Genomic DNA, 20,927 nt, shown 5'->3' with positions numbered 1-20,927 from the left:
ATATATATATATATATATATATATATATATATATATATATATATATATATATATGACGGGAAACGGCAAGACAGCAGCATGACACAAAATTCAAGATGCATTTCTTTTAACTTGTATTTTGTATAGAGCTGGAGATATTGCTTTGCATTGTACATGTATCGTGTTCAAACCATATCTAATGTCATTTTCGTCATAGTTACATGCAATTCATTGAGCAAAGTTTCGGAGCTTTGGGAAATATGGGTCGTGTTTGTAAAGATTACTTGACAAATCATTGCATGAATTATTTGCTAGCTCTGAGAAATACCTGTAAGCTGCCTCTAGGACAATACTCCATCAGGACTCTATTGTCGCCATTTTCAATTACAACTCCAATAAATCTAGCTATGTTCGGATGCTGGAGGTGATACAACTGAAATAATGGAAGATTGAAATACACGATGTCATTTCTCTGTTGCAGAGAAACTTTAATTTCCATTTCCCTTAATTATTTAATTATTCATGCATCCTCTTCATCACTTTTAATATACGGTTAAACTCCGGTATATGTTTAATCAAGACATACACGATAACAAATCAAAACAGAATTCAGGAGGTGTTATCTGCGAGAACCATCAATCAAAAAAAAAATCTGAATTTTGAATGGGATACATGTAAAAAGTAGCCAAGGAACGCGTAAATGCATGAGGATAAGAACACAACAACAATAGTGACAAATTTTTGTCATGCAATTTTTTTTTGGTGTGTTCATGAATCATTGATACACGTGTATTTCATATTAAAATGATCGTGACCATTCTTTGGCTGTATTTACCTCACTAAGATGAAGAGATTTGCATAAATAAACGGTGAAATACCGAAAATTTAGAGCTGAAATACTTTATAATAGTTTATGACCAAAAATATCACATGTCAAGGTTTAAGGTAGACCTGATGGTTAATTTGTTGACAACCAAGCCACGTGACATTAAGTCGTACGCCAATCGCTGCTTATACACACTAACAATGTAATGGAATGAAAACATACTTCCAAAAGAGTCATCAAACGATATATATATTTCCATGAAAACAGGACAATTTGTTCGTCCTGACACATGACTCTTTAAGACCAATCAGATTAGAAATCTTCTGAGAAGCCTTCGGGCTTCGAAGGATTTGATCACGTGACCAATCAAGTTATATCCCGGAAAATTTTAACACGCTGTTTATTTCATATTTGAACGTCACTAAAAAGGACAAATGAACAGAGTACTAGGTTCAAACCACAGGCACCTGAGGTTATGAATTTTTCTCATAATAAAAAATATCCTACACCTAATAATGAGTGTATTATTACATGTACATGTAGGTATAGGGTACTTTTTAGTATGAGAAAAAAATTATGATGTCAGGTGCCTGTGGTTTAAATAGTACACGTGTTCAGCTCTTCCGAAACCACGTGATAAGGCATCTTCACAATAAAATATTCTGTTGACCGCAATCTTGACAATGAATTACCACCCAGTAAATGAAATAGTGCGGAAAATTACACATTTAAAAGTACAACCAAGTCTACAACACTATGCCAGATAATCATGCCAGTGCCAAGGTGGCATTTTTGCACCCGTCTAAGCTGCATGTATTGACAAATTCAAATATGATACATAATACACTGCTAAAAGAGTGTATAACCTGTCAGGTGAGACATTTACCTTTAAAAAATAAATTTCAATTAGGAAAAAAATTTTCCAATGGGGAAAAAATTTCCAATAGGATATTTGAAATTTCCTTTCGGAATAAAAGAATTCCTATCGGAATATAAATTCCAATAGAATTTCAACAACACTCTCATAGGATTTCAAAATCCGATAGCGAATTTTAATTTAGAAAAATTACCCTTCTGAATCTTTTTCCTCCAATAAATATTTTCTACTATAAAAAATATATTTCCTATGAGAGTTTTAGAAAAAACCTGAAGGATTTTCAACATTTCCTGTGGGAAAATTATTTCTCCTTTGAGAATAAACATTTTCCAATGGGATACTCATTTTTAAAAGTAAATATCTCATCTGTCAGGTTAGACACAATAAAAACAAAAGTGGTTATATACTCTCTAGACAGTGGTCTATCATTTGGTATTGATGGATTTTTAGGAAACAGCATCTTAAGTGGGTGCAAAAATGCTATCATGGCACTGGCATCATTATCCAGCACAGTGTCCTACGCTTAACAATTATTTTGTTCATATGAAAATTAATTTCGAAAATACATACAAGTATGTACATGAAACCTATTAATCTGTTCGTGATGATATACTGGTGTAAACAAGGTCAGCACCTGTGTTAGGTGCCAGTCGCGCCATACGAGTACTATAGAGACTGTATGATTATTAGTGACGCATATATATTATATTTTTAGCTAGGAACAATCTTTTTTCGCGTGAAACGATTTTAACACATTGATACTTTTCTATCAATATAAAAACCTTGTGTACTCTTATTCTTCTTTACGGTTATGATATATCTTATATATAAATACGTTGGTTATAAAGCTTGTGTAAATATATATATGTGATTTTTTAATTCCATGTTCGTTGCTAGCTTTTCCGGTAAAAGATGCTTAATATTCAACACATTGTACTTCATGAAAACAAGTTTAGGCAAAAGAAAACAAGTTATATTTTTGGCTGTTAAAATATCCGGATTCTTCATTAAAGATGCTCTGTAAAAACAAAGAATATAACACACTTCTCTAAACTCTCGTAAAACCTCCTTGTTTTGTTCTACTGTTTTTAGCTTCAACTTCCGGATGGCTACCAAGTTTCCTCTACACATTCCAACCTGCGTGAACAGCTGTTGGAACTCCGCATCGTCTCCCTATATAAATGAGCACTACGTTTAGCAGGTATCTTGTGAGAAAAACATAATTTAAACGTGATATAGCTAGATAGTGAAATCACCCTTCAAATTCACAAGATATCAATGAGTCATGCAATGTTCATTATAATGACGTATTCCCTTTCTGGTGTAAAGAAAATACGAAATAAGCAAAGTCGACATTTACCATGAATTATTTCTTCGTGTTTGTTAAAATACACATATTGACTTTAAAAGTAAGACATTGTGCTTTTGCAAGGTTTAACTATATGAAAACACGAAACCCAGGTGGTGAAACCGCCCACCTGAGCAACAATATCCTACAAAAGCATTAGACCTTCTTTAGAGTATCAAATGCAAACCATCAAGACAACTTAGTAGAGTACCTTGATTTTCAAATACTTTCAGAAATTTTTCTGAACAAAAACTAAAGTTTAACATCGTAATAAGATAGAATAAGATTTTTAAAGATAATTTTTCTATTATTTTTATAATTCATCTCCACTGTGACCCAATCTTTCCCCTGGGGATCATGATTTGAACAAACTTTAATCTACACTACCCAAGGATTACCTTTGACGAATGTTCTGTCAAAATGGAGAGCCTAGACTTGGACAGGAAGGAGCCATGCAATGCTCCGTCCCCTTTCTTGATCTGTAGCTCGTCTTGGGAGACAAGGAATACTTTTTTCTCTAGCTCAGCATCAAAACGAATCTTTCTGTGAAATTAAACATGCGTAAACAGTTATCTTTTATGGCAAAATTTATAATCTGAGTATAGTTTTGCATTATATTCGAATATCCATGTAATCTAATCTATTCTATGGTTTTTTCTGTCTTCATATTTCTACCTGGTTGTATTACATTTCTTATTTGACAATTTAAGAATTTGCCGCCTATAAAGTTATATTTCACGGTGTACATCTACGCCACTGCATGTATGACATTCATGCAGTCGTGATCGATGAGTTTTGTCTTGCGAACTTCTATTAATTGGGATTGTTAACCTTTTATCTGCTTTTGTTTTTAACTACATAAGGAAAAAATCGGAAGCACAGAAATAATCTTAAGAAATATCAGATCGCGTGTCAAAATACGCAGAAGCGCTGGGATCAAAGTCCTTATATATATACGTACTACAGGGGGATCGGGTTCACAAAACAACAACAATGTCTATCGTCTGTAGCTCAAGACTCGTCTGGTGCGTTTGATCTTTGACAAAACTGGAAAGCAACCAGATAAGGTGAAAAGTAAGACAATGCATTTCCTTTAAGGTTCAATTTTGAATCAACATTTACAGTACAATGACTTTTATATTGTGTTTCATCTAAAGTCATTAGTCGTATTGAAACACCAAGAAGCTGTTTTTATTAATCTTAATTTGTACTTAGTTCACAAGTCATAGATACAAGAATAGAATTAAGACGACGTCTTTTTTCTTGATTGACCGAAAGGTTAACTACAAAGTTGAAATATCATCGATCCACCAGGTAAATGCGCATGTCGAAGAATCAGCAGGCGACTAAAGATACAGTACAAACTCTACTAGTTGGCTTGTTCTTGAACCTTGAAATTTCTTTATTGCTAGTGCTTTCGAGCGCTAGCAACTACACTAGTCTTTTTCTGTGGAATACGCAAGCTCGACTCCATAGTAGGGGATTCTGGGAATACTGTACTACTGTAGATAAATTGTACCATTTCAATTTCGTTTTATCATTTTCACATGAAGTTTTGTGTGTTATTGTAAATGGTAAAAAGTAACAGTAGCTTATGTTTTATAATGCGAAGTTATTTTCAATATTATGATAAATAGCTGGCTGTATCTTAATTTTCTTCAAGCTCGGAAAACAACTTCGGATATGTTTTTCGAGCTTGCCGGAAAGGCCCGAGAAGATACGATTGCCACAAAACAGTACTAATGGTTCTTGAAAATTTTTACCTCGAAATTGAAGTTACAGTAGATACATAATGAATAAGGCATATGCCATTGCCGATGTGAAGCCCATTCTAGACTCACAGTTCTATATTGAGACCCAACTCCAGCACAATTCCAGTACACCACTGTGCCTTCCTATTTAATTAATTGATTCAGAAATATAAACCAATGTTTTAGAAATCTGCTTCTGTGTTTTATGATGGCTACAGCGCTAGCTCACCAATTTTTTTTAAAAGATAAGCTTGTTAACTTTATACAACTCCATTCCTTTGAATTTATTTGATAAGAGAAAAGCTGTTAATGTGTTGACAGTATCCATAATCCACTTATCAACCCTAAATTAATAAACACTATAATGTATTTATACAGAGAAATGGGAACTATTAATGCAATTTTATGCAAAAAAGATGACTAAGATCAACAGCTGGTATTTCTTTTCATAAATCATCAAAATCATCAAAAAACCTCTCTGGTATAGTTTTTGTTATCACAAAAAACACCTCTAATATATTTACAACTGATATGCAAAGCAGCAACGTCTTATCTTTAATAATGTAGGAGTAGTTCTCTGTACAATAGGGGAACGCACCTGGCAGCCATCCGCTCGTCCGCCCGCCATTTTCAAAACTTTCATAACCGGATTTTTTCCTTTGGAAAAACCCGGTTTAAAAATGATTGAATAATTAATTTATAAAATTCCTATTTAGTCACTGGGATTCTCATTTTCAAACGATTTTCCTGATATCCACTTAGGAACACTTTTAAATATAAAAGAAACCCCACCTACATCAAATATCTATGACGGTAAAGTTATATAACTTTTGTGATTAAAATCAGTATGGTATGATAAAAAATGAATCATTGCCAATAGTCTGTAATTGGAACCATTGTCATTCCGTTCAGGTATTTGATCATGTTTTTAACAGCTGATATATTAGGCAATATGTGAGGGTTTTTTTAATCGAGATTCAATTTTGCTGGGTTTTTTGTCCTACTTAATTTATTTTACAGTTTTCCTGACATCATCGTTCCAAAAAGAGGCGATACTCTTTTTCTTACTCTAAGATCCTAATGCTGTACGTAAAACATTGACATTAATCCTTTTTCACTTTGTGGTTAATCGTACTCGGTATTTGTACCCATGTTATTGCAACGCAAATTTTACCTTATTACGATCAAATTAATAAAAGAAATGAAGTTTACAATTATAATACTTTAATGGGATCAACCACCAAAATTGACATGGGAACAGATTATTATTTGAGGTATCATACCTGTACTACCAGGTTATTATTTGAGGTATATTACATGTACTACCAGGTTATTATTTAAAGTATATTACCTGTTTTACCAGGTAATTATTTGAGGTATATCACCTGTACTACCAGGTTATTATTTGAGGTATATTACCTGTACTACCAGGTTATTATTTGAGGTATATTACCTGTACACTATGTATCCCACAATGGATGATATAACTAGGAAGATAACAAAGGATAGGGTCACCGGAAGCAGAATATCGGGAGGCTCTGTAAAAGAAAATTTAATATCTGTCATGGTTGCAAATGTTGTCCTATTTAAATTTTATTAACAATGAATTCTTTCGTAAAGTGCTAAGAGTAAATAACAACGTGACGTAAGCATTTATATATCAATTAAATAGTAACCGACGTACTTTGAAAAAAAAATCACACAATACATTGCCTTGTTTTTTTAGAAATGTTAAGATGTGACTATGAAAAGTGAAGAGAATTTCAATGCTGTGTTTCAACGATAACCTTGCGATAGTAGTCATAGTACTGAAATTGGTTTTTGACATAGACTTTCTAAATAATGTACCCGAACAAATGTGTGCATCAGTTTTCGGTAAGAAAGCGCATCTATAGTTTATGCAAAGTCATTTTAAGTCAAGATTAATTTTGACGATTGTTCGACTTTGTAAGGATTGAGATTGTCACATTCCACAGACAATAAGTACAGAGACAGTGTCATACAGCGGCTACGCTCACTGAAAACACTTGTCTGCTGTTCCCGTCCCCTACTCCACCTTTAACTAATGAACTAATAAAATATGTTTCTTTGATTTTCTCAGCTAACATGAGCGGCTCTTTAAAATGAATGGGTTTCCAATATATTCAAAACTTAATGCAGATACCTTGGATGATACATTTATCGTTGCGAAATCCACATCGAGGCACATCCGGCGGTTTACCGTAAGGCCAGTTGATTTCTACGCCAGGCACTCTGGAGTACAGCTGTGTGGCTCCCCGAAATCTGCCAATCAACTGTGAAAAATAATCTGTTTAAAATCGGAAGACAATGTGGCCGCTTCAGGTGGTGATGAATAAAAAGAGTGGGCGAACAAATTAAATATAAGGGGCAAAAGTTATAATTCACGCACTGTAAAAATTTACATTTATATACCAACATACCGCGAAGTAGTAATATTATTATGGGCTAGTTTGATGGTTACAAAAAATGCCATTTATTTAGAAAAGTAATCAATAAAAGTATTTATTAATAAACTAAACAAAATATGTTGATGATGTGATCAACAGAATATGTAGTCATCTTGACAGATAAGTGTTGTAAGAAATCAGTTACCGCGAAGATTCTGGTGTTAGGGTCTTGCATGTGGAATATGTCGAAGTCGGCAATCCTGTCCCCTAATGCATCTATTGCCACTGGCCCTGTTATTCCTGCAAGCAACAATTTCACAAGAAAATCCCATGACTGAACTTAATAACGTCATAATTAAGTAGTAACCCAATGGCATTCATTTATAAACAATATTTAAGTCATGTGCACGTGGATTTTGACTTCCTCCATCTCTTCTAAGAAATTCCTTTTACGTGTAAAGAAATTTCAATGTTTTCAAAAACCTTCTACCCCCCAACGTGATCAATTTTTATCTGCGTAGATTTATCATGATTTTGACTCGGAAGCCAATATGTGCTGTAATATAAGATTTCGATTACTTGAAGATTGTTATTAAAAAAAAAGAATAAAAGGTTTCTCTCTTAAAAATACTCAATATTAACTAGCAACAAGCCAAACAAAAGATAAATTCCTTGTACGCAATTAAGATATTTAGAAAAAAGATTCCATCACTTTTACAACTAAATACTTAACTCGATACTCATTCTTGTTCTAATATTATTAAGCATTGCAGAAAAGAAGAGCTCTTTATTTTAATATTCTAGCATTGGAATATACCGGTATTTCAAAATTATATTTTATATATTTGGGTCCTCTTTCAGACAAACTCATAGTACATGTATATTGCTAGAAAAAATCATAGAACTGCAGCAGGTTACAGCCAACACTCTCGCCTCTGTATAGCAGCTTGACAGTTGTTATTTCTATTTGTTCAATGCAAGCCATAATATATTATTAGATTCGTTTTCTCAATGCACTTGGCTACTGCTGTTAAAAGTGCAAGCGAATACACGACCAAGATAGATTACAACACCATGATTTCATTGATTTCAGACCTTCATAAGTCGTATTCCACATTCTCTGAGCCACAGCGATTCCGTCGTCAATGGACCCGCCATCTTGTATAGTTCGATTGTAGCTCTCAGCCAAGTATATTGCACCGTCATAAAAAGCAGTAATGAAGTAGTTGACAACCTGTACAGAATAAACAGCAGGGCCCATGGCATTAATGCCAGATATAATTATGTCTAGCTGGTTAAAGAGACAATCTCTACATGGAAATTCGGCTAATTAAAGAAACAAAGTATCTAGATTGGTACAACAGATAAAAAGACATACCTAAATATACCAAAAAACACACTAGGGCTGTTATTCAAAAATCAAAACTTATATAAAATAGCATCGATTGAGGAAGTGGTTTTATCATTCACAAGTCTCATCATTATAGGACTAATATCTTTAAGCAACAAGCTGTCGCGTGAATCATATAGTAAAACTATGTGTTTAGACCAGACTGTCAAGAGAGTTAAATTGCTTTCTTGGTGATTCATGTGAGTATATTGTATGAAGGAAGCAAGCATTTATTGCAGAATAAAACCTCAATGCTCGCATCCTGAGGTTACGTAATTTTTCTGCAATGCTAATCTTTCAATGCCATCCGTATGAAAAACCAAGGACAGAAGTTGTTAATATAAATACATTTCTCTTTGAATCTCTTCGTAATTGTCAATATATATAAAACGCTTGTGATGCATATATGTATGGGATGTTTTTACATATTCTGATGCGATAACAAGGAAATGGTTACATGTAAAATCCTTACCCTCCAAATAAAAGTAATGTTCATCAAACACGGGTGATCTGATAACTAGGGGATATCATAGGTATACCAGTCTTATGGTGTTTTCAATTTAGTGAAAATAATGATATAATTAAATGATTAATTAGTGTTGTATTTTAACCTGTACACTACATATAGGCGATTATCCAAACAATTATATCAAATATATAGAAAACAAAAGGGGGCTCAAGGAATTTTTTAAAGGCATTTTTCGATCAAGATTGGTGATAAGAAATGAAATTTGAATTTATCTCTATGAACTGACCTCGTCGTTTTTGAATTCATAGCCGTAGTCTCGTTTGCTCCGAACTTTGACCTCTTCAGCGAATTGGAGATACTCCGTGTTATCAGGCTGGCGGACTGTAAGGAGCAGGAGGGATTGGTAGGCCTTAGTCACAGCTGTATCCTTGTAGTCGCCTGTAAACAATCCGATTTACTGACTGTAAACATACACGTAATCAATGCAGCTACTTATTTGTAAGCAACCAATTCATTGACTGTAAACATACACGTAATACATGTAAGTACAGCTACTCGTCTGTAAACAACCAATTCGTTAACTGTAAACACACATCTAGTAAAAACGAATAGCCGTCTGTAGACAACCAATTAATTGACATACACGTCATAAATACAATATAACCGTTAACTAAAACACAAAAACGTTCATGCTTTTTTAATTAAACATTAACATATACGCCGAATAGTATCATTTATACATTTACCTATATCTGATCAGTATTATTACTCATGATCCCCACCCCCTCAAATCGTGATTGAAATTTACGTGAAATCACGTTTGACAAATAATCTAAACATGTAGATATACTTAATAGTAATGGAGTGAATGGTGGACTTATAAAATCAATATGGACAATTACTAATAATTACATTGTAAATGTTGATTGTATATTTATGTAATTAGATAAACTTTCATTGTAAATGTAAATTATATGCTCTACCGGTTGCATGACCTTTAGTGCTTCTTTGTGCCATTCAATAAAACTTTAGATTTTTATTGTTGTGTTTAACAATTTTTTACTTCATTGTCGGCTATTTAATTATGGCTGATTGAAATCAACAAAATTTGGCCTTCTTCAGTTCTGTTCTGTACATACAAATGTTCGTAATCCGTGCCTATTAGCTTCATACCAGCGTCATTTTTGATCTGTTAACATGTGGGAGGTAGATAGCTACATCAGAATACCGAAAGTTTAGGTTCTGTTAAAATGGGTATACAAGACTAGCTACCTCTATAAAAAAGCTTGTAATAACCAAGCCAATCGGATGGAAACAGCTCCATTGCCAAAAACACGTATCCGCCCGACGTCATTCCAAGCTGATCAGCGCGATACAGAAAAGTCCTGAGGAGATCCGCAGAGCAGAAGATGACAAAGACTGCAAAACATAGAACCTTTCATCATGATCATGACAAGATCTAAACTTTTTAATTCCAGGTATAAAATATGTGTAATACCTTTTCTTTAGAACATTAAAAGCAACGTTTTAAAAGGACATGAATAAGAACTGAATATATTTTTGTTGTTAACACAGTGTTTTAATAATGAAAAAAGTAATATTGATGTGCTGATTAAATAAATACACTATTGATAATTTTAAAATTAATGATAACGGGGGCTTTAAATGTTAAGAGGGATACGCTTGGATTAATATTTGTGAAGTTTATGGTATACTTTAATTAAAAAAATATATCAGTATTTTTCAAAATCCCATGATTTAATTATAACAGAGCAAGAGTAACCTCTTTGTAAAATCCAAAAAATCAAGCTGACAGAAAAAGGGTATTTATATACTCATCAAGCATATCTTATTCAACAGTGCAATACTTTTTGTGATTGGTCAGAAAGGCTTTTATAGCCTTACAATTAATTCAAAAGCGATTCTGATCTTAAAAATGAGTTATAAAGATAATTAAATTCTTTGACAATTTCTGTTAAATATACATATTGTATATAATATATACTTTAATCAATTAAAGAAATTGTCAAAGAATTTAACTATTTTGATATTTTATTTTAAAGGTCATATCGAGTACTGATCCTGTTAAAAAATACAATTCAATTTTAATTTGTTTATCTATATACGTATAGAGTATAGAGTACATATGTTCTGCAAAAGACGACGTAAACTAAAATTTATGTTGACATAAAAAATGAAAAATAAATGATATTTGCATTTTTTTTTTAAAATTCAAAATATACAACATTTACATATATCATAGAAAGTAATTAATATTTTTTTCTTTTTTTATTACATTTTGTTTATTTTACAGCTATTGAGCTTCAGTTTATGATAAAACGTAATTACAAACGCACAATTTCGAACCTTTTATCTAGTCTTTTTATATTTTCAGTAAATTTTAATCGAATTTTAAAGCCAACTTTCTATGTTAATGTTTAATTTGTTAGTTTTGAAAAAAAATTATTAAAAGGCCAGGAATATATTTTTCTGATTCCTAAACATTTATACAGTTATTTTTGTTATTTTTTTAACATGACACATTCGATCACCTCAACATCGGTGTTGATTAAATTTTCCTCACTAAAAATATAGCTGCAGTGAGTTGGGCCAGCTTTAAAAAATTCTGTATAAAGGAATAAAAAAATATTCAAAATACATGTATATGATTTTTTTTTAAATACAATATCTATAGTAATAATTTATTTTAGTAGAAATAAAAGGTTAAAATAATATGATGTTTAATTCTTGACAACCAGTTCTTTGTATGATGCATCTCAATAAATAACGCAAAATTTTGCGCAATGAAAACCTAAGTCGGCCACATTAGTACTCTTTAACCACCAGTTTGTATTTACATCTAAGACCTGGGGTATATAATTACGGTTGAGATAAGCCCCTGTTTTCTAGATTAAAAAAAAACAACATAATGAAACCCGAGACAACAAAACCTGCAGGATAGCAGTCTCACAATTTTCCCAATGTGTGAGACTGCTGTCTTCGGCGAGGAACCGTAATCCTACCTGTGTGGAGACAGGCAAGTACACGATTCCTTTTGTTGAAATAAAGGTTAATATACTTTTCAAAAAACCAACGCTGACCCAATAAACGCCCTTTGATAGAGGACAAATCATTGTTTTAACTTAAACAACGAGTTTTATTGAAAAATGTTTTAGGCCTCACATAAAGGATATTGGCTGCTGTTGGCATATTACGGAATTGGGTTGATCAAAGCTCATAAATCCCATCGGAAAATAAATGTTCAATATGACCACGTATCTAAAGCATTAACACCTGGTCCTTTGTTCCGAGGATCGCCTGAAGTCGTAGGGTTCACGAAATCAATTAACGTGAGTTTGATATGAGAGAAACTGCAGTTTATTTTCAATTACATTCTTTGCGCTCTATATTCTAATATCCTTAAAGACCCTCGAAGTATTTAATACAACATGATACGAAACAGAAATAAAACTGAAATCCAACTGCATGGAAACTACACGGTTTTTCTTTTTAAAAATACCAAACAAAGAAACATGCATAGCCGTTGGGTGGAGAGGTGTTCGAGTTTTCAGTATCTTTCCATTTACTTACATCTTGCGTACTGGCTAGCTTCCTGCAGCAAGATGCCAGGGTCTTTGAGTTTGGTGGCAGAGAATGGTATGTCCAGGGGCCGAGGCAAACTCTCTATGCCCTTCAAGTCGATGGCAAGCTGACCTCCCGCCAAATTAAAGAAGACGTAATCCTGATCGTATAGAATGGCAATATGAGACCATGAGTACTCCTTCAAAATTTCCACCATAGAATCTGAAAATGAATTAAAATGATATCTTTTTTACAGCTTATAATCTTATTCGATTGTTACATTGCCTCCATGTGTCAAGTTCTTTTATAGATTTGAACGTACATAAATGTAACTAAGTGTTTTGGTTTCATATTTTTAACAGCCTTAATGTCGTTGTTTTTAAAATAAATTGCGTTTCAAAATTAAAACCTTCATTACATAATTTGGGTTTCTTATTTGACTACGTTCCATCATTTATCAAAATTAAATTAACGTTTGCAAAGTATACTTTGGACAAAAGAGGCAATAATTAATTAACCCAAAATGCTTTAGTTTTAAAATGTTACAGAAAGAAATCTTGACAGTGATTAACTGTTGTTCTCTAACGCAATATTTCATGTTAAGCATTTGCGGTGTATCCATTGAGTAGTTCAAATGCATTAATTGGAAATTTTCTACAGAAAATGGATGTTAAATGTTGACTTCCTGTTTAGATAGGAAGTTGATGATTTTTATCAAATTAGGAGGTAGTTTATTTAACGTTGTCTTGGCAGTATCGTTTCTTTAAATGTCATCCTGGAAAGGAGAGTAAAATATTTTATTGCATGCCATGGAGTATTTTTGCAAACGAAAAAAATCGTGAGCGCGCCCTTAAATTTTTCAGAATTAGATATATGCGATTTTTACTGAAAACCCTCAAAACTAATACATGTAGCATATCAGCGACGATACAGTACATCAACAGCTAGAAGACAAATTAGAAGACAAAGGTCATCCCCCTACATGTACTAAATACTAGTATTTAAATTTGTCACACAACTGCTTTCATAGCTTCCATTCACAGGCACTTGTTTCTGAGAAAATTTTTTACTATCATGTCGGTGCCTATGGTTCAATTGGAGTTTATCATGTTTTGACGCAGATTATGCACATTAGAATACAACAAAGTTAAGCATGCTATATATGGTTGTTTAGATAATTTATTGTAGAAGAAAATGGTACTAAACACTTTTGCATTGCATTTCGTATAAAAGCGAAAACGACTGCAACACACGGGAGGGGGTGGTGTACCTTATTCGGAGTTAGATACCTTGTGTTATTATTATACTATAGGGTAATTTTTTTCCTCAGAAACAAGTGCCTGGGTAAGAACCACTTTAGCCAATATCTTTAATGGACCAAGTGAAATTAAGGGCTTCTACACAGCTACAATAAACGTTTCTGTAGATCATCGCAGGTCGTGGACATTGTACACTGTATAAAATACATGTAACATGTAAGAAACGTGTAGGAACGCTATAAAAACTCCCCTCGTGACCAAATGAAATGAGGTTAATTTTAGCGGTTTAGATTCATGAGCAAATTTAGAGGGGAGGGGATCTAGAGGGGGGGGGGGTGGCTGCGGACTACCGTCAAACTTCAATCTAATTACATTTACATAGCAAAGTTACCGAACATAGCCTAGGAACCCTCCCTTCCGAAATCGATAATATCTATCGACACCATCCTCCCCCAACGGAAAAACGTTCTGAATCCGTACATACGATTGAGGAGATAAAAAATTGGAGTCAAACTATAACGGGTTTCTGGGATTAATTTATATATATCGATACTCATATCATGAACAAGGACCAAATAATGTATATTTCATCACTTTATTTGTGAAATTAGATTTTATAATGATGAAAATTTGAGAAGATAGTGATTAAATGACATAATTAATTTCGCACCGTGTCAGCGGCTTATTGACAACTGACGACATACCAGGTGTTTATAATATATATATCAATATTCCTGTTTCCTGTCGGATGCGTCCGAGTGTCCATGTAACAAATTAACAGGGTTCACACTATTTTTTCTCCCCGCCATTATTTCAAATTACAGGATATGCATCAATAAAATGAATTCTATATGAATTCCATAGAGAAACAAGGATAGAATAATCAATCGCTGAGTGACTGCAGCGAATATAGTTCAGTCTTAATTGAATGATGTACTTTCAAATGTATAGAACAAGATTTCCAGGCATTAGTGGTTAATGATACTGCAGCAAGAAAAGTGGAACCGTTTTTAACGAAATAAAACGCACTTGTCTTCAAAGATGTACCAAATTGGTACATGTCCGTTTATGTTGAAACTAAACCTGGTAACTATATCTGATAAGAAACCAAAACTCATAGGACATTGTTTCATTTAATCAAATTTGTAGCTGGAGGGAGAAAGCTGCTCAAAATACACTGTATCTATTTAAGACTAAACCTGCTATCCATACGTAAGTCTTCTATGTCATGCGCCGACCCTGACAATTTTTCCGGGGGGGGGGGGGTTCCAATGCATATTTTCGATAACTCTACTGTGAGAATTGGATAAATATGTTTTTGACTCCCCCACCGACTCATCTAAAACCCCGCATGTATGTCAAATCATTTTTTTAATTTATAAATTAGGTATGACAAGTACGACTTAAGAAAAACAATTTAGGTGTCAGTTGATGAGTAACGCATTGCTAGGAAATGTTTTACGTCACACTTACACCAAAGAACAAGGATCAAACACATTGTTTCGCATTGATACTACACTGTACCACTATGAACCTTAGAATCACATTCAATGGAATAGTATTTAACATGCGCGGATCCAGAAAATTTTTCCAGGGGGGGTCCGAAGGATAATTGTGTTTGCCAGGGTGGGTCCGAGGCATATTTTCGCGATAATTTTACTATGTAAATTTAATAAATTTTCACTTTCCAGGGGGGGTCGGGACCCCCCCGACCCCCCCTCTAGATCCGCGCATGTTTAACATAGTTTCAGATCTGAGAAATGTAGAGGACATTCAAAAGAGTACATTAATTGTTTTTTTTGAATGAAGCGATAAATTTTATCAGTCCTACCGTAACGTCTTTGTTATTGTATGAGATAGTGTTTAATCAAAAAATATATATTATATCAATGTCGTCTGTTTAATACAAGTATTAAACACGAATATACAACAATGTCGAAATAAATAATTGATACCAAGTTATATTAGATATCTATTCTACATCAAAAATTAAAAAAAAACCTACCCATCAACTATTAAAAAATATTCAAGAAAGCGAAAGAAAAAAATAATCAGCGAAGAATATGATAGAAAAAATAACTTTTTAGGTTTCATTAACCGAAATAATATCATTTATTTCATAAAACTTTATTTTTTTTTAAAGGATAGTACAGAAACTTACATAAATGTACTATAATGACGCATGCTGTACGTCAGAGCGTACACTGCCTTTTTGTAAATATACAAGTAAAACAGTGACTCTGTTAGGAAAACAAGGTTTAAAAACTGTTGTCATATAGACATGAACATGATCTTAATTATTTGAATCGAGACAAAACCTCAGAGGACAAATGAAAGTAAACTATACTGATTGGATGCACGTACACGGAAGAGAGACCTACTGTCTACAGATCACCATTATAGATCCAGTAGTTACACAGAGATTATGTTGATGGTTTTGTACCTGTGTATACATGTATATCTGATTGCCACAAGAGACGACATGCAATCGTGAAAATGACATATTTTTCCAGTTTGCAGCAGTTTGTTGTTTGCTTGTATTTTGTTTTCTACTTGGTCACACTATGGGGAATTCATGTTTTGGTCCTTTCAAGTTTTCTTTTCTATTTTTAGCGTCCGCGGACAAATTTGGTTTCAAGCATTAAATCAAAGTACTGAAGTACTGACGGGAGTTGATTTCATCGATTTTTATTCATTTTAAAATCAACGATATGTCATTTTGCATGGCAAGTAAATTCCTATAAGTATTTGAATTACGCACATTTTTATAATATGAATCCTACAGGAAATTCGTGAAAATCCAATATCAATTATGTTGTGTAATATTCAAAGAATTATTCCATCAAACTACGTATTAGTAATCGAAATAGGTATGAGAAATTGTATGGATCCAAGCAAAACTGAACTCTACTCTCGTTCAACCAGACTCTCAGCTGTATCCGTTAATCTCCAACAAGCAAGAGAGACTCTATGCTTGTCGGAGATTTACGGAGACAGTCGAGCGTCTGGTTGAACGAGACTATACTGAACTCTGGCGTAGGAATACATAAAATGTACGACTTCAAAAAATATCTAAACTGTTTGTACCATTTAAAATCTGACTATTTACAAGGTATCTATAAATGAGTTTCCTTGAAGAACAATGCTTAAGAACTCATTACATCGAATTTATTGATTAGAACTAAATGTTGTCAGCGGTGTTGATTTGTGCTTAGGTCCAAACACTGTTTCACTTTCGGTTTGCCTGAGTAACTGCATAGGAGAGTTGATTAAAATCAACTCCCAAAAACCACACACATTTACCTCCAAAATGTACAAGTACTCTTCATGTTTTAAAATACATGTATGTGCACTAAAAATTTAAATGTGCTCTGTTTTACGATTTATATCACATGCAAATTTATTTGGTTATATTTATGATAGCATTAAGAATATGGGCATATAATGATAATAAATTTTCATTAGCGTCCTGAACGATAATTTGGTTTTTTTAGTCAATATGAGGTGTTTTTTTTTTTTAGAGAAAAAGATTTTTTCATGTATGATATAACTTGAACTGGCCTTATAACAAATACATCTTGTTTCTTCTGCAATGGTATGGCATTCGGCTTTTGCAAGGTCACTATCAACAAATATGGTAAATTTGCATCATTAAAATCATGGATGATTGATGTTCCTTTTCCTAATGGGTGTTATAAAGAAAAGTCAACAAATTGGCTCATTCTTGAACACAGAAAACGAACTGTCGGTTAGCGGAACACTCTAATGAAACAAGTTCGCGTATTGATTTGTTTGCGCAGTTTAATTGCACGTTATATACGAGGTTTCAGTTATTCGGCTGTTGAAATATTAGTTACAAAAAATTCTTATCGCTATTCTAGTTATATAATAAAATCAACTACTCACTAATGATACGTGAAAGGATATTGCGTCATCGCCACTACACATGTCACACTTATTAAAAGAGATAGAATGAAGGATTAAAGTATAAATAGAATAAGAACTAGAATATGTTACCCGAGAACGATGCTTACTTTGGATTAAATTTTGCTATTGGAGTTTCACGTTCAAGAGAGAGAGAGAGAGAGAGAGAGAGAGAGAGAGAGAGAGAGATAGAGAGAGAGAGAGAGAGAGAGAGAGATGCACATGTAAAGGCTAATAAAGATCTAGCCAGTCTCAAGAATGTTTCCACATTCTTTAAGCCGCTATAAGCCTTAACCTTAATAAAAGAATTTGTTTTAATTTTTAAAATGTGTACAGAAAAACAGTGTATGAGTTGTGAATAATGGTAAATTTGTTACTAATAAATACTGAACATTCTTAAGGTAAAAGTTAAATTTCTTTTTGAAATCAATTGTTTAGTTTATAGTAAAATAAATATTGCAAAAACGGCACATTTATTATAGCATTAGAAACTGTTTTATATATATTATATCTATTAATGTTAAGACCATTAATGAACACGTTTATTAAAATACCTATAACAAATTACGTCGACGTTAAGAAATATTTTAATGGTTTCTCATTCAATGCATTATTAAATGATATTTTAATTCATTTGAAATTTAATCTACGGTGAATGAATCAATTCAAAATTGACCGAAACTTTAAACTTCATCGAGAATGGCTGTAGAACAAAAAGTTTATCCTTCTACATGTATGTACATTGCTTATTGATAATATCGATAATTTACATATCTAAAGTTGAAGAGGGACCCAAAGAGCGGTGTAAATACGCGAGAACTTTGAAATGCTTTCGTTGATGATTCAAACAGGCAATGAAAGCAGTGGAAAACGCACACAACTCAACGCACTGACGCGGACATTATATTTTACTGCAATGTACATGTATGTTAACATCATACCCAATGGTATATGAACCACTAAAGATGGTGTTTGCGATATTAGGAGTAGAAATTGAAAAAAAGCTCTTAAAAATCTGGGAATGTTTAGCACAAGAAAAAAAAAGGCAATTGAAATGCAAAGTATACTGCCTGTTTTCATTTTATATAGAATGAATCTTTATTTCTAATTTTCTATTTATTAATGAATTGCAGTATGAATAGATATATAGTTTTAAACTGTTGTCTGCCTGATAAAAAAATTGAGCTTACTTGATAATTTCCCCAAATTGTACGACATCCTTGTAAACGTAGTATACATGTCGGCGTCCGATGGGTCCCGAATGATGAGATCCCCGACCCCACTAACAATCGGAAGTTTTAGGTACTGTGCGAGCCTACCTGCAGCCACTAGGGTAGCCGAGCAGGCCGGTCCTATAACTGCTTTGACGTTGTACACATAATGGAGTTCCGAAAGGTGTCCGATGACGGTTTCTTTCGGACAGAATCCGGTATAATTATGATATTTTGGAATAAAGCGCACTCCGTACTTTGATTCTGAGAGTTCGAAAGCGATATCCAAAGCGGCACCTACTCTCCGTAGATCGAACGGCTCCGCTGCGCTGGTCATGAGCAGAACACCGACTTTTACATCTGTTACGGAGTTGGCAGTTTTCAAAATCAGTGACAAGAAGAAAGTAGTGAGGGTATTTAGTTGCATTGTAAATCGGATATGTCCTTATGATAAAGATTTATTTGCATTCTCAAAACCGCTCATCGCGGTGCGTGAAGATGTGAACGAGCACCGGCGAACTGTGAGCGCGGAGACAATCCGATAAACTGCTAGGGTCGGCCTGTTATACTCTCAGATTTCAGAGAACAAGTAGCCAATTGATTGACTTGTAACATTAGCTAGGAGGACGCTGGAGAGTGTGGATATCACGTACGACTCGAAAATAAATTCTTCTAGTTAATTGCTTTTGGATGAATTGAAAGGGTTGGATGTTTTTTCCACTTTGAGGTGTTTGTTGGTTCAGTATTACCATTGTGTGGTACACTTCGGACGCATGGGCGATACTGCAAGGTGTGATACATTTTTATCAGAGTTATTTGTTATACATTAATCACCATCCACTATGATAAAATTCAGTTAAGCCCAATTACCATTGTATTGATTAGATATTTTGAACTGATGCCGACTTCCTAATGAAATATAAAAGCTTATCATCGCCCAAATGTCACTAACTGTTCAATGTGTGATAATCATATACCGGTATTAATATAATTGAACATAGAATTGTTATGAAGAGAGCTTTGATATGTGTTTCATCAATCGAACATTTATGATATTTGGTTCTTTGACGTAATAGTAATTTATGTATACATGTAGAAGACAATATGCGGACAGTTACCAAACAACGAGTTAGAGCATGTGCAGTAGATGTTTCCGATTAAGAAATTACGATCGAACGTTGCCATTAAAAAAATGCACACAATTAATGTTAAAAATGAGGATTTGAAGTACCATCGTGTTTGTTTTAGAAATATTATATATTAATGCATATATTTATTTTTATTTTAATAAAAACTGTTTCTCGTGAATCAACCAAGGAGGCAGAATGGAGGAGTTACGTAATAATATTTCAGAAACGGCACAGCCCTTTAATTTTTACAGTGTAATCTGGCCCCAAGATCATGAAGCAGTCTTAGACTTAAGTCAAATTTTATACACTGTCTTATTGTCTTGCGATTGACAACATCGAAAAAATGCAATGCTATTGGAAAATGTCTCTATATTATGTTGATAGTTACAAAGTTTAAGGGTAATTTTATGAAATATAATAATTTTATAAAAGATTGCAATTTAGACTTAAGTCTAAAAATGCTTTATGATCCTGAGGCCAGATGATTTAATGTATTCTAATAGACAATCAACAAATATACTTTTTGGAATGCACTATTCTTTATGCATTAATCTGTTTATCCCATTCAGTGTTAAACACATATCCAGTGTACATTTGGGATTGCATCATTCTTGTACATGTTCTAATCTGAATTTTATTTATTTTGAAATAAAAACATATTTTTTAAATCTTTTTTTATACATTATTGATTGCACTATACTAATGCATTTATCTGATAATCTCAGTCATTCAAAAAGATTCCCATCCAAGCGCAAAGGGAAGGGGGGCTTGGG

At 33.3% G+C, this 20,927-nt stretch overlaps 1 protein-coding gene across 1 annotated transcript in view; it reads right to left on the bottom strand.

The window, feature by feature from the left end:
* LOC128188587 (atrial natriuretic peptide receptor 1-like) overlaps nucleotides 1–20,032 on the bottom strand; it is a 29,963-nt gene extending 9,931 nt beyond the window's left edge. Inside the window, exons 1-11 of the mRNA XM_052859731.1 lie at nucleotides 19,004–20,032; nucleotides 12,640–12,852; nucleotides 10,321–10,467; nucleotides 9,335–9,486; nucleotides 8,285–8,423; nucleotides 7,395–7,489; nucleotides 6,946–7,075; nucleotides 6,235–6,319; nucleotides 3,429–3,573; nucleotides 2,727–2,855; nucleotides 308–412 (exon numbers count right to left, since the gene is read on the bottom strand). Of these exons, the coding sequence (XP_052715691.1) occupies nucleotides 308–412; nucleotides 2,727–2,855; nucleotides 3,429–3,573; nucleotides 6,235–6,319; nucleotides 6,946–7,075; nucleotides 7,395–7,489; nucleotides 8,285–8,423; nucleotides 9,335–9,486; nucleotides 10,321–10,467; nucleotides 12,640–12,852; nucleotides 19,004–19,451 (1,788 nt within the window). The 5' untranslated portion in view covers nucleotides 19,452–20,032. The remainder of the gene's footprint in view (nucleotides 1–307; nucleotides 413–2,726; nucleotides 2,856–3,428; nucleotides 3,574–6,234; nucleotides 6,320–6,945; nucleotides 7,076–7,394; nucleotides 7,490–8,284; nucleotides 8,424–9,334; nucleotides 9,487–10,320; nucleotides 10,468–12,639; nucleotides 12,853–19,003) is intronic.
* Between the last annotated feature and the right edge of the window lie 895 nt (nucleotides 20,033–20,927).

The sequence above is a fragment of the Crassostrea angulata genome, chromosome 6, assembly GCF_025612915.1.
Source record: "Crassostrea angulata isolate pt1a10 chromosome 6, ASM2561291v2, whole genome shotgun sequence".
NCBI lineage: Eukaryota > Metazoa > Mollusca > Bivalvia > Ostreida > Ostreidae > Magallana > Magallana angulata.
This window is presented reverse-complemented; position numbering and strand designations above follow the sequence as displayed.